The sequence below is a fragment of the Wickerhamomyces anomalus genome (genome assembly GCF_001661255.1).
Source record: "Wickerhamomyces anomalus NRRL Y-366-8 unplaced genomic scaffold WICANscaffold_2, whole genome shotgun sequence".
Lineage (NCBI taxonomy): Eukaryota > Fungi > Ascomycota > Saccharomycetes > Phaffomycetales > Wickerhamomycetaceae > Hansenula > Hansenula anomala.
Genome location: NW_017567111.1, coordinates 1,699,754 through 1,713,565, shown reverse-complemented (window position 1 = coordinate 1,713,565; position 13,812 = coordinate 1,699,754). Strand labels below are relative to the sequence as shown.

At 35.2% G+C, this 13,812-nt stretch overlaps 9 protein-coding genes across 9 annotated transcripts; 4 read left to right on the top strand and 5 right to left on the bottom strand.

The window, feature by feature from the left end:
• Window positions 1–16: 16 nt before the first annotated feature.
• DIA4 (putative serine--tRNA ligase DIA4) lies at window positions 17–1,420 on the bottom strand (the record flags this gene model as incomplete). The annotated part of the gene is made up of 1 exon (XM_019183260.1): window positions 17–1,420. The coding sequence occupies one exon, from the start codon at window positions 1,418–1,420 to the stop codon at window positions 17–19; it is 1,404 nt and encodes a 467-aa protein (XP_019040507.1).
• Window positions 1,421–1,653: 233 nt separating this feature from the next.
• Window positions 1,654–2,827, bottom strand: RPL27B (60S ribosomal protein eL27; the record flags this gene model as incomplete). Its single annotated transcript, XM_019186700.1, has 2 exons — window positions 2,432–2,827; window positions 1,654–2,033 (listed from the first exon to the last, which is right to left on the bottom strand). The coding sequence occupies exons 1-2, from the start codon at window positions 2,460–2,462 to the stop codon at window positions 1,654–1,656; spliced, it is 411 nt and encodes a 136-aa protein (XP_019040506.1). The 5' UTR covers window positions 2,463–2,827.
• Window positions 2,828–3,020: 193 nt separating this feature from the next.
• Window positions 3,021–4,787, top strand: WICANDRAFT_104389 (uncharacterized protein; the record flags this gene model as incomplete). The annotated part of the gene is made up of 1 exon (XM_019180414.1): window positions 3,021–4,787. One exon carries the CDS (start codon window positions 3,021–3,023, stop codon window positions 4,620–4,622), a length of 1,602 nt encoding a protein of 533 aa, XP_019040505.1. The 3' UTR covers window positions 4,623–4,787.
• UGO1 (mitofusin complex protein UGO1) lies at window positions 4,788–6,305 on the top strand (the record flags this gene model as incomplete). Its single annotated transcript, XM_019184103.1, has 1 exon — window positions 4,788–6,305. Exon 1 carries the CDS (start codon window positions 4,821–4,823, stop codon window positions 6,303–6,305), a length of 1,485 nt encoding a protein of 494 aa, XP_019040504.1. The 5' UTR covers window positions 4,788–4,820.
• A 95-nt stretch (window positions 6,306–6,400) lies between these two features.
• Window positions 6,401–6,870, bottom strand: SDC1 (Sdc1p; the record flags this gene model as incomplete). The annotated part of the gene is made up of 2 exons (XM_019183259.1): window positions 6,401–6,479; window positions 6,533–6,870. The coding sequence occupies 2 exons, from the start codon at window positions 6,868–6,870 to the stop codon at window positions 6,401–6,403; spliced, it is 417 nt and encodes a 138-aa protein (XP_019040503.1).
• Window positions 6,871–7,157: 287 nt separating this feature from the next.
• On the top strand, window positions 7,158–8,162 carry TLG1 (Tlg1p; the record flags this gene model as incomplete). The annotated part of the gene is made up of 1 exon (XM_019186699.1): window positions 7,158–8,162. The coding sequence occupies one exon, from the start codon at window positions 7,158–7,160 to the stop codon at window positions 7,833–7,835; it is 678 nt and encodes a 225-aa protein (XP_019040502.1). The 3' UTR covers window positions 7,836–8,162.
• Window position 8,163: 1 nt separating this feature from the next.
• Window positions 8,164–9,929, top strand: TDA3 (Tda3p; the record flags this gene model as incomplete). Its single annotated transcript, XM_019182686.1, has 1 exon — window positions 8,164–9,929. Exon 1 carries the CDS (start codon window positions 8,502–8,504, stop codon window positions 9,927–9,929), a length of 1,428 nt encoding a protein of 475 aa, XP_019040501.1. The 5' UTR covers window positions 8,164–8,501.
• Window positions 9,930–10,244: 315 nt separating this feature from the next.
• Window positions 10,245–13,217, bottom strand: PKH3 (protein kinase PKH3; the record flags this gene model as incomplete). The annotated part of the gene is made up of 2 exons (XM_019186698.1): window positions 11,925–13,217; window positions 10,245–11,723 (listed from the first exon to the last, which is right to left on the bottom strand). The coding sequence occupies exons 1-2, from the start codon at window positions 12,891–12,893 to the stop codon at window positions 10,245–10,247; spliced, it is 2,448 nt and encodes an 815-aa protein (XP_019040500.1). The 5' UTR covers window positions 12,894–13,217.
• Window positions 13,218–13,459: 242 nt separating this feature from the next.
• On the bottom strand, window positions 13,460–13,766 carry WICANDRAFT_28825 (uncharacterized protein; the record flags this gene model as incomplete). Its single annotated transcript, XM_019181541.1, has 2 exons — window positions 13,460–13,648; window positions 13,710–13,766. 2 exons carry the CDS (start codon window positions 13,764–13,766, stop codon window positions 13,460–13,462), a joined length of 246 nt encoding a protein of 81 aa, XP_019040499.1.
• Window positions 13,767–13,812: the final 46 nt, after the last annotated feature.

Here is a 13,812-nt window from a genome sequence, read left to right as displayed (position 1 = left end):
ACAACGAATAATATGTCTAGTTCACCTTTTCTATGAATTCTTTGTCATCCATATAGGATTGAAGAACTTTTGGGATTGCAATTCTATTCGAACTAGGGTCATAAAAGTTTTCAATCAATGCAACAATAACCCTTGGAACAGCTAGAGCAGTACCGTTCAAGGTGTGAACAAAAAAGCTCTTCTGCAGCTCTTTATTTTTGTATTTGGTATGAGTTCTTCTTGATTGGAAATCAGTACAATTTGATGTTGAAGTTAATTCACCCCAATTTCCTCTACCTGGCATCCAAGCCTCTATATCATACTTCTTGATAGCTGGCGCACCCAAGTCATTAGCTGGCATGTTTAAAACTCTTGCGCTCAATCCTAATGAAGTTATTAGTTCTTCTTGAAATTCTCTTAATTTTTCCAATTCACCTTCAGATTGATTTTCTGCAGCCCATACAAACAGTTCAACTTTTGTGAACTCGTGAACACGATATAAACCTTTAGTGTCTCTCCCTCTAGCACCTGCCTCTGCTCTATAGCTTCTGCTGACTCCAACGACTCTTTCTGGTAAATCTTGTTCATTGAATGTCTTATTAATTGCCAGCCCAGCAAGAGGAATTTCAGCAGTACCAGTCAACACCAGCCCGTCTTGTTTCAACTCATACGTTTGAACTTCTCCATTTTGATCTCTTGGTTTAAAGCCACATGCATCAGAAACTTCAACTTTCACAATAGATGGTGGTGTGACCATTTTATACCCATGTTTTCTTGCAAGCTTGAGAGCGTATTGAACTAAGGCTTGTTCTAGAAGGGCACCATCGCCAATTAAGTAATACCATGATGATCCACTTACAGTTGATCCAGCTTTCAAGTCAACAATTCCGAAGTCTTGGGCAATCTTGCTGTGTTCCAACTCTGGGATTGGTTCATATTGATCTTTTGGGTTCAAATATTTCACTAGTTCTTGTTCATCTTTGACAGATTCGTGAAGTGCATTAGGAAAGCTTTCCATCACACCGTATAGTTTTAGTTCTTCAGCTTTGATGTTCTCATTTATTTCTTTTTCAAGCTTTTTTAGCATACCTTGGATTTTTAATTGTTCTTCATATTTTGCACCAATTTCTTTCTTCTGTCTCAGTTCCTTCAATGTTACTTGAGATATATTCTTTTCAGCTCTTATCTTGGTCAAACTTGCAGTTAAGTCTTTCACTTTTGCATAATATTCACCTGTATTCTGAATCTCTTTCAAAACATCTTGTGGTAACTCTCTTCTTTTGGCACTTAATAAATAATGATCTAGGTTTTCACTGATTCCTTTGAAATTGTAGACAGGTTTCTTCAAAGTGGTTGAGTTTTCAATTTTGATATTAACTTTGGCACTATAATGGCGAACATTTAAGCTTCTCAGGCTCAAAATGTTACCTCGTCTCAGCATTTCAAGTCTATAGACAGCCAAAGCTTCTCTAATCTCTTCAACAGATCGAAAGTTTTTGAACAAAGTTCATCATTTTCGCGAAATAGTGCTTCTTTCTGAAATTTCCAGGCACACAAAAATCTTCAAACATCTACTTTGAATTTACAGGTGAACTACACTATTATATTTCCCAAATAGCTTTTGTTTTTTTTAGATTTTATTATAAATTTACATTACAATGCCAAATTTTTGATTCAAAAGTTTAATTTAGTGAAGAACCATTTGTTTTTACCAGATTGGTATTTTTCTTCAAAAGCTTTCTTGACAACTTTTTTAGCTTCTTCACGTTGGGATGGTTCATCAAAAGTTTCAGTTGAGATGGCTGATTTGAATTCTTCAACATCAACGGTGTAACGGGTTGGTAATAAATGGTTGTAGTTGATAGTTTTGATGAATGGTTTGACTTTTGAAGCTTTGGCAACTTTTTTGGCACCAGCTCTCTTAGAGATCTTAGATGGGTATCTTTCAACACCAGCAACTAAAGCGTGACCGAATTTGTGAGCTTTTGAACCTTCATCGTGAGCTTTGACGATAACGACTTTTTTACCAGCGTAACGACCACGAACAACAATGGCTAAAAGAAATTGTTAGTATGATAACTCAGGCCAAATAAGCTTCCTTCTCAAAATTAAGTACTGATTGGATGTGTGATTTGTCATGACTATCTGTGTAGTTCATGTTTAGATAAATTTGATTCTATTATAAATAGCTATGACCGCAAGTGAGCTTGAATGGCATAGTATTTTCTGATGGACGTAAACTGAGAACATATAAACTGGAACACTCTCCTCTTGATCATTTAATTCTTATAATTTGGTAGTTTTATCATGATTGTTGTGAATTAACTAGTAGTAACACTATGAAAGTGAAAAATTATTTCCAAGATCAAAACACTTCAACTCAATATATCTCAACACACACAACTATACTTTAATTGAAAACGAGATATGGATATCATATGGCTCTACTTACCAACTTTACCAGATTTAATGAATTTAGCCATCTTTAATAGTTGAATTTGATGAGTTATAACACCTCTGCAAGCCTTTACTCTGGCTCTTCACAGTAGTGAAAAATATCAAAAGTGCGTCGAAAAATTTCAGACAGACTCAGAATTTCGCAGGGGACTCAAATTTACTGCAGCCGCCATATTGGATTGTTACCCGGTCTTTCTAAAAGTGTCAAACTTCCGAGGAAAGTCACGTTTTTCACCCCGTAACTCCTTTGTTTTTGTTTACTTTTCTGTATTTACAAATTACATTCACATCGATTCATGTTGAATAGAATCATCAAAGCTGAGAACCTGTTGTGAATTTGCCTCTGCTGTGATATTCAGATACTTGGAGTACAAGCTTAGAAGAAATATAAGCTAAACAGCTCTTTCCCCATCATGTCAGATAACGATTTGAACAATTCCCCAATGAAAGAGAATCTTGACCCTTCAACACCACCTCGTTCACCTCTTAAAGCTGGTAGAAGTGGCTCACCAATTCAATATAAAAGTATGTGGGATAGTGGTGATCCAAGCAGAAATCCACCGCCTTTGCCTGTCTCTCCCCAAATGGTCAGAATCAGTCCAAGCAAGAACAAAAATTTAAGTCCCAATTCTGTTGGAAAATTACAATTTGCATCTATAGACAACTCAGAAGTTGAGCATCAATTGAAAAGAATCATCGACTCACAGGCTAGTCTAAGAAACATTATTATTGGAGTTGACACTTCAGTCAAGCAAACACAATTAGACTTAGAGAATCTAGTTGAAAGATCATCAAACAACAACTCACATTTGAAAGACTTGGTTCAAAATGTAAAATCATCAGTTTCAACTCCCGACCAAAATATCTTGAGTAAGGAAGTCATACAAGAAGTGATGTCTGAAGCTTTAGTTCCCCTAAAGCACAATACTGACTCTACAGATGCTTTGAAGAAAGATATCATCAAGAAGATTGACCTATTGGATTCCAAAGTGAATGGAGAGGAGACTCCAGCCTCAAAATCTTTAAAAGAACTCAAGGACCACATACAAAGCTTATCATCTCTGGTGCATCATATCAAATCACAAAATTCTGATTATACAAGTCTTATAACAACCCTAGGGGAAAAACTATCCAACAACGAAAATAACTTTACAGAGAGCATAAAAGCATTGACTGAGGAATCCAAACGCGAAATATTGAACTCAATTTCCACCATTGGTGATTCTATCCAAGGTTTTGCTCCAAAAGATTTTTTCGATCAATCTTTGAAAAAAAGTAATGAGATTTTAAAATTTCTTGAAGGTCAAAATTCAACAAAGTCTGAAACTCTAGAAGCACAATTTCATGGATTACAATCATCTCACAAAGCATTAACTAAGGATCTAAAAGAGACCCTCAATAACTCTCAAGACAAGCATACAAATCATATTTCAGAGTTGATCACACTCATAAACTCTTCGGAAGAGGAATCATCAAGATCAAAATTATCAGAAGAGTCTATTACTGACAAAATCCTAAACTCAAACGCGGAGCTTTCAAAGGAACTTCAGCAAGAATTTGTCAAACTTCATGACCTTGCTTCAAATAACCATGAAATCATCTTAGAATCTTTGAAAGATGACATTAGCAAGAAGCTTCTGGCGCTTGAATCAAAAACTGAAACACTTGAAAAGGGTATAAATGATTCTGAAGAATCCAAGAAGCATATAAACAAAGAAATTGAAAATAGAGATTTGCAGATTCAGTTGAAAGACAAGGAAATTGCAGAGCTAAAAGCTCAACTAGATGAAAGAACAAAGAAGGAAGAGATCAATGAATCAGTTATTGAACTTTCACAAACGAAGGCAAAACTTGAGTCTAAATATGATCAACTAGTTCAATCTTATCGTGAGAGATATTCTGAATTCAAGGAGCTATCGGGTGATTATGATGCTTTACAATTGAAATTATCCAATTTGAGTTTGGAAAAGATGAAAAATGTACTAGGGGCTGCAACATTGATGAAAATGTCTAATGAAAATATCAACAGTTCTGACAAGGTTGAATCACCAAAAAAGAATGTTTTGGGGAGCAGAGTGTTAAGCACCAACTCTTATCTAAACACAAATCAACTTCAGCTAACACCAAAGAAGAAATATGAGTTCGAAACAACAAGTGAAGAGTTTGAAGAAAAGGAAAACATTTGATTCTATCCTAAAAATTTAGTTTTGATGATTTTGGTTATTTGTAGTTGAGATATTTCGCGAATGGCTATTTGAGTATGATGATATTTTTTTTTTTGCCTACAAAAAAATTATTACCTGATAACAAACATTAAAAGCCATCCACACTTTCCATAAATATCAAGCGCTGCTTTTATAAGAGTTTGTCGACTTAATAACAGAATGACGGAATCATCTAAAAACTTGAGACCCTATTTTGACTCAGAGACTTTCCATGCTGGAGGTCCTGCGATCTATAGGCCAGGAATTGGTGTTGTTGATGAACAAGGAAATACCATTGCTTCCAAGATAACAAATTCATCAAATTTAAAAAGATCAATCACAAATAACATTGGTATAGGTGGTGTTTCAAAAGCTTATGGCTCTGGCAGATCTTCCATGAGAAATATCATACGGATAAATCAATATAATGAAAATATTAAAAAGAATATGTACTCAGATTTGGAATTTTCTGAATACTTTGAATTAAACAATGTTAGTGAATTGATCAAGTCCTTAGTCAATTCATTCATAACAAATTATTTCAGATGTCTAATTGCTCAACCATTTGAGGTGGCTAGACTATTGTTACAGGTTGGTGATATCCATACAACAACTCCAAATGATGGTGCCAAAGAACATCAAAAAACAAAGCGAAACGAACCCCATTACGATGATGACAATGATGATGATAACGATGATGATGATGAAGTTTACTATTTCCAATCCAAAGATGAAGATTCTGAACTATTACGCAGAAGAACAAGAACTATTAAACGTAGATCTCCAACAAAGACCACAACCACGGCTGCCAATTCCAAAAAAGTGATTAACAAAAACCACATTAGACCAGTCTCACTAAATACTGTTGATATTATGTCCAGTTTATTGTCACAAGAAGGTACAAGAGGGTTATGGAGAGCTACAAATGCCACATTTATTTTGAATGCATTATCCTCAACGTTAGAAGCTTGGATAACAGGCTTTATTTCACCTTTCTTGCAAATCCCTGATCCATTTTTCGTTGATGTTGCGCATTCACCAGAACCAACTACAACTTTGGCACTATCTATTACCGCTTCATTATTGACGGGTTTGATTTTGGCACCCCTTGATTTAATAAGAACAAAATTAGTTGTCACTTCAATTAATCATAATGAAAGAAGTATTCGCAACAGTATCAAGAACTTGAGATATTTCACTTGTCCAATTTCATTAATAATCCCAACAATCTTGAATAGTTTGGCTAATAATGTTTTCAAAAAATTAACACCATATCTATTATTTGTGAAATTTGGTATTGATGCTTACGGATCACCAATATGGTATAGTACTATAAGTTTATTTTCTAATATTGTTGAATTATTTGTTAGATTACCAGTTGAAACTTTGTTAAGAAGAGCACAAGTTTCATTTTTGTTAAAGAGATCTGAAAATGGCAATGTGATGAAGATAGAGAATGAAGATCAGTTAATAGTTGGATTTGGTGGATATTCTGGACTTTTCAAGACCTTTTATGATATATATCATAGTTCTGGTGAGAACAGTGGATTTGAAGGATTATTTAGAGGTTGGAGAGTTGGTTTATTAAAAATTTTGGGAAGTTGGGGTTTGAGTCTACTGGAACAGAATTATGACGATCAAAGTTTCAAAGAAGAGAAGTTTTAATTAGTTGATATCCAATGTGAATTCTGTTTTTTCTCTCTTGATATAATATACAAAGCTTTATATGACATGTCTCTGATTGGTGTAGTCTATTGTCCCTAGTCTGTTGATTGATCTGATTTCACTTTACTCTGTTTTATGAGAAATTCACCAAGCACACGAAGTGGATCTTGAGGTCTTGGATGTCTGTTAGTATATTCTTAAGAAGCTTGGAACAAATCTAAACTCACCTTTCTGTTGAAATCTTGCGTACACCTTGAAGTAATGTTGGTGTAACATTTTCATTTAACCATTGTCTTACTGGTGCGCCACCAACTATATCTGAAACTTTTGCATCATTAGGCACTTGAAACTGCAATACTTGGGGGACAGGGGTATTTCTTGATGATAATTCTTCATGTTTGATCTGTGGTGATTGTGTTGTTGAGTTTGGCTGTTGAAACTGGGGCTTTTCGAGTGTGATTGGATTTGGTGTGGGTTGATTAGAAGCTGAGATTGTAGACTCTCTGCTTTCTCTTTGGTCTGCTGGTGCATCCTTCACCTCTATATCTCCATCTGTATTACTCATAATCGTTAACTTTGCCTACAATAAATACTCGATGATGTTTACAAATGCTGTTGATATTATCGATTTTTCAGCTCAAAGTAGTGTCTAAACCGTGTACTTTTTTTTTATTTGTTGTCATGAAAAGGGAAAACCCAGCACATGAAATCAAGTACTTTAGAATATTCAGTGTTGTTTTTAATTACAATTTACTATAATCTGTTTGGGACTCATTGATTAACTATTCTCAAAAATTCCAATTTCCATTTTCATCATCTTTGCTCATTTGATTTAATTCACATTTTTCAACCATGGATCCATTCGTTGAAGTCCTTGAAGATGCTCAACATCAAATCACAAATCTAGAAGATTTTTTAAAGAAAATAACAGAAGTAAATGACGAAACAAGGTCTGACTTCAATAACAACATTTCTGAATTAAGTGAAACCATAGAAGATTTGAAAGAGTCAATAGAGTCAAGTAAATCAGATCCGGAATTCTTTAAAATTAGCAAGTCAGAAATAAGTAAAAGGGAAGGTATTGTACAGAAACTAGAAGAATCATATCGAGACCTACAGAATCAATGGAATGCTAAAAGTGGTACGGGGAAAGCAACTGATGGAAGTGATCCATTTGTTAGATACAATGATGAAGAGGCTGGACCTAGTAATGATGAAGGTTTTGACAGCTTTAATCAAATGCAACAGGAGCAAATGATGAGAGAACAAGATATTCATTTGGATGGTGTGTATACCACTATGCAAAACATAAACTTACAAGCCAGAACAATGGGTAATGAATTAGAAGAACAGGCATATATAATTGATGAAGTGGATGGAGAATTGGACAGAATAGGGGGTAAAGTGAGTCGTGGTATGAGACAAGTTGAGCATGTTATCAGAAGAAATCAAGAGAGGGCTAGTGACTGTTGCATAGGGCTTCTCATAGTGGCATTGATCGTACTTTTGGTGCTAGTAATTGTGGTTTAATTAGATATATAACCTTCTGAACTCAAATGTTATGTAAGCATTTATATTATTATGTAATCATATCATAGATTACATAATTTTTTCATTGACATTATGTAATAATTTTTTTGCCATGGCAACGGGAATTAAAATGGTTCGATTTTTTGGCGTGATCGTGGCCGAAACCAAAAACGACTCGAAAAGACGGTTCAAAAAATTGATCAAATAATGTCAAGAGAGCTAAAAGTTACTTTACAAAAAATTTATACACACATTTATCTAATCTTTGTGGAATCCCAATTTGAGAGAAGAAATTGGAGCAAGAGGACGTGAGATTCACGTTCAAACAGGGGCAAAAAACCATTTCATTAAAGCTGGAGTGTCAAAGACAATACAGAAGTGGCAAGCAAGGATTAACTGAGAAAGAGAACAATAGTCAATTTACCTCGCGTTTAGCCTAATTACTAATTCCATTCCACTTGTTTCAAATCTATTATTACACATATCCATATCTTTATCGTTATCCATTATTCAAAGATCTGTTGGAACGTATAGAGGTATTCTCAAAGCAACTGTCAAATATTCAAAAACTACAACATCATAATTGGGTCCAATTCATTATTATAGACACATTTTTTCAAGAGATTCAACCCTTTAACAAATCAAAACATTCACAAATCATTCAACATGTCAGATTATCTCACCTTTTCTGCTACTCCTTCTGGCAAAGCTGAAGGTAAGACACATATCATTATAGTTGGTGCTGGTATCATTGGTGTTTGTACCGCATATTATTTGACAAAACATCCAGATTTCTCACCAGAAACCCATCATATCACAATAATTGAATCCAAGAGAGTCGCGGGTGGTGCTTCTGGTAAAGCTGGTGGATTATTAGCACTTTGGGCTTTCCCTCAACAAATTGTTCCATTAAGTTTCAAATTACATGAAGAATTAGCAAAAGAATACAATGGTGAAGATGAATGGGGCTATAGAAGATTAACTACAGTTTCATTAGAAGGTAATATTCAAAACTTGTTGAATACAGATGATGATTCAAGTTCCAGTCTTGACGATCCTAAGAAAGATACCCAACACGAGATCAAAACTTCTTCACCTCCACCAAAGACTGAATCTTCAGAAGATGATGATTCTACAACTACAAAATCAACTAGTGTAGAATCTCTAGATCTGAAAAATCCACCACCAAAGAAAAGAACAGTGACTAAAAATTCAATCAAAAATGAACATGATTCATCTTCAACAACAGATTTACCAAAAGATTTGAATTGGATTAGATCAGAAGTGATACAAGACTGGTCAGTCTTGGGTGGTAGAGACTCAACAGCTCAAGTGCATCCATACAAGTTCACAAATTATATTTTGAAAAAAGCCATGGAGACAGGCGCAGTTGATTTAATTTTGGGGAAAGTTGATGAAATTCAATTCAGTGAAGAAACTGGTTCTGCCACTGGTATAACATATATTCCAACAAAGACTTTGGGTAAACCAAATGAACAACATGTTTCTTTGAAAGGTGACCAAATAGTATTAACTATGGGACCATGGACTTCTAAAATTTTACCAGATTGTCCAATTTCAGGTCTTCGTGCTCATTCAATCACTATTGCTCCTCATAATGGTACTGTTTCTCCATACGCCATTTTCACTGAATTGAAAATCGGAAGAGCAAAATATGTTTCACCAGAAATGTATGCACGTAAAGATGAAGTTTATGTATGTGGTGAGGGCGATACATTAGTTGATGTTCCAGAAACAACAGATGATGTTGAAGTTATTAAAGAAAAATGTGATCAATTATTCCACTATGTTGGTAAATTAAGTCCAAATTTATCAAAAGGTCATATCTTAAAAAGACAAGCTTGTTATTTACCAGTTTTAGATGTTCCTTCAAGTTCAGGTCCTCTTATTGGTGAAACTAATGTTGAAAACTTGTATTTGGCTTCGGGTCATTCATGTTGGGGGATTAATAATGCACCAGGTACCGGTAAAATAATGGCTGAGTTGTTGTTGGAAGGTGAATCACACAGTGCAGATATCAGTGCTTTAGATCCAAGTCTATATTTTGATGCTAGTGTGCTTGTTGGTGAATAAATTAAAGATACCTTCACCATGGTTTAATGACTTCTATTATTTAATGATGACTCTGATCTTATTCCGTTGATTACTTTTTATTGTTACTGATTCTTCTATTGGGTATTCAAATAGTGACGAATGCTCCATATCTCTTTCCTTCATTTGGTTTTTTTTTTGCTCTACTTATTTTAATGTTATATAGCCCCGGGTTCATGATCGTGAATGTGATGAGTGACGTGTAAATTATGATTAATAAAACATCAATGCAAATTACTACGTGTAGTTTATTTTTTGTTTGTTCATTCTTGTCTATGAATATGTGTTCTTTTTCGATCAACGAGTAGCTGCATTAAAAGCTGCTGCTGCTGCACCTCCTGCAAATTTTCTATTTTGTTGTTGTATTTGTTGCTGTGTAGTTATAGTTGGTGATTTACTAGTTGGTCTCTTTGGTGGTTTAGCTTGTGGAGGTTTTGTCTTGGAATTCATTGTTTTTGAACCACCATTTGAATTGACGCCATTACTAACTTTGACTTTTGAACTAGATGAGGTTGTAGATGCTGTTGTAGCGCTTTGAGATTTCTTGACAGTTGATGTACTCGAAGTTGGTGCAGTGGTAACACTTGTTGTTGATGAAGATTTTGTCATTGGTTGTGATGAAGCAGGTGATTGAACAGGAGGTGATGATGGTTTTGACTTCAAAAATTCTTTTGTTTTCAATAATGCCTCTATCCAACTCAAGTTTAATCCAATATGAATATTACTGATTTCTCTCAAGTCTTCTTTAACTTCTTTTGATAATGGTGCCAAAAAAATAAGTTTATCAATCTTGGAAATTTCCAGAATTAAATAACCAGATTCACTAAATTCACTAAATTCATAATCATACATTGCAAACATCTTGTCAGTCAAGTCAATTTTCAAATAGAATTCAAACTTCTTCAGTGTTGAACTTTTGAACAAATACAAATTCCCATCATCAGTGATCATCATAACCACTCTTTTAGAATCATCTTTCAAAAGTTTCTCATTCTTCATAATAATTTCATTTATACTAACGTCATCTAATCCTAAATTTTTCTTCAAATTCGACAATGGGGATGATGGATCAAAAGTGTATAGCGAAGAGTAAATCAGCTCAGATTCATTAATGTAGTCTAGCTTTATGATATTCTCACACTGTGATAGTTTTGAAGAAATATCTAATGGTAGTTTCCCACTCGTTCCATTGGAAGACGATGATCTTAATGGAGATTTTGGTGAGGACGTAGAGCTTGGAGAGGATCTATTAGTGCCAGGTCTGATAGCTGGTGGTTTTGTGGGACTGAATGAGTTACTTTTCTGTGCAGGACTTGGTCTTGTTGTAAGTGGGGGTTGGATCTTTGAAGGCTGAGATGTGGATCTTTGTTGTGGTGGTGGCCTTGATGGTTTCTGAGTTTGTTGCACTATTGTTTGAGGCTTAACTTGTGAAGACATTGGAACCAAAGCAGGTGCCAATTGAGGTGTAGGTTGTTGTGACTTTATTTGAGGTGGGACTTGCTGTTTAATAGCTTGAACAAATGCAGGGGCAGAAGGTTTTTGTTGAAAGTTAGATTGTTGAGGTATCTGTTGCTTTATAGGCGATACTTGATGATAACTTTGTTGTTGCTGAGGAACTGGTGGTTTTGGCTGAACAATTCTTTGTTGTGGCATAGCTTGTGGTGAATGCACTCTCTGCAGTTGTGGTTGAGGTGCTTGCTGTAGGGGTCTTGATAGAGGTGAATTTGGAGATCTTGGTCTTGATGAAGTAAGAGCAGGCGGTTGTGGAGGGTTAAGCTGTTGTCCCGTTGTTGGACTAGATTGATTGATTGGTTGTTTATAACTAGTTTGAATTTGAGGTTGAGGCTTCATCACTTTTGGAGCACCATTGGTCAATGGAGTGTATATATAGCTTCCATTTTCATTCTTAATCTGTTTCAAAGTATTCGTTAGCAATTGTTTCTTTGCTGTAGCAGCTGGAACTTTCTTTTGTATAACAATTTTTTTCAGTTGTTGAGAATTTTCATTATGTTGTTGGATGATTGGTTGATATGGTTCTAATTTTGGAGGATTCGTGACCCAGATTCTATTCTTATCTTCCCAATTGAAATTTCCAAACCATTTATGCTGTTGAATTTGTGGAATAGTTAACCTATCAAACGGATTAGTTTTCAATAAACTATCAACAAGATCTTTTATAGTTGATGGAATATAGAAATTTGGCCATTGATATTGCAAGTTGACGATTTTTTCAAAAGTCAAATATTCAGTTTTCCCTTTGAATGGTGGTACCCCAACAAGGAATTGGTACAATATACAACCGATTGCCCAAATATCACACTCAAAACCACACTTGTTATATTTCAACAATTCTGGTGAAACATATTCAGCAGTCCCAACAAATGAACCTTTGGCAAATGATTCTTCAGTGGCATTACTATCAATAATGTTTCCTTGGTCGTCTAAATCAAGTACTTTTGCAGCACCGAAATCAGTAATCATTAGCTTCATATCTGAGTTGACAAGAATATTTTCCGGCTTTAGATCACGGTGTATTATTCCCTTTTTATGCATGAAATCCACAGCATCTATTATTTGGATCATGTAATATTTCGAGCATTCTTCACTTAATGAACCCAATTTCCTTATTATTGTTAACAATTCACCAAACTCGGCCATATCTATCACAAAATATAATGATGCATCATCTTGGAAAGTATAGTATAGAGTAACAACACCAGGATGACGACCTAATCTGTTTAGAGTTGTTTTTTCGATGTTGACATATTTGATTTTTTTCTCCTTCACGATGTGTTTCTTGGAAAGTACTTTTATGGCATAAACTTTCTTACTTTGGATATCCACAGCTTTGTAAACAGTTGAGTAAGAGCCTTCTCCTATGCGATTTCCAAATTGGAAGTCTTGTACTGATCTCTTTCTGGTTGTTGTAGAGGTTGTAGTAGCCATCTTTTAGTTTGATCCATAAATAGCAGGGATTTGATGTGCGCTAAAGATTGGAATAACAAATGTAATCCCAGGCGCTCTCGTAATTGAGTGTGATAGAGCTTCGACCTGCTCAAGTTTATGGAGCTTTTTGGCTGAATATGGAGAGGATGCTGTTGAGTATAGAAAAGGACTGATGATGATACTCAAACGGTGTGTTGTTGATCCAAGAAAAAAAAATGCTGAAGCGAGAGCGCGTGACAGTGTATAGTGAACCGCTGAGATGGTGATGATTTCTTGTTATGGTTTGATTTGGTGGCTTTGTGCCTGTTTAAAGAGTGGGTTTCTCTGAAGTAACAAGATCTTTTGAACTGAGGTGATCAATGCTGATTGAGCTGATACAGTTCCTTCGAAATGGCTTTAGCTACTGTCAAATTATTTTGGGCTAAAACAAAATACCAGAGCAGATTCGCGACTGCCCGATTCGGAAGTGAAAGTGTACTTGGTGCTACATCGTGAAATTGGGTGGTAAACTCAAATGACATACGATACGTGAATAAAGAAGTATATGGTGAAGTCCTTTTCATCTATCATCTAATCTTTTGACCCTTCGGTCTGAGAGCGTCGTGTTCTCTTGGTTGGTTTGAGTTGATGAGCAGCAGACTAACATAGGTACCAATGGTGACAAAGGCAATTAGTAGTAAGAACAGTGGAATCTTAATAGCGTAGTCAATTGGAGGGTATAGATTTTGAATAATTGAATCTTGATCCAAGAATGGCTAGAGAGGGAGGTTAATATCAGTACAATTACAGAATTATTGAATGAAGGCTCGAACTCACCGTTAAAAACAGCCATGACAGGTAATAAACAAACAGGAGAGTGAACCAGACAAGCATCACAAACTCATGATATGATATTTCTCAAATTGAACTCAACCAACTT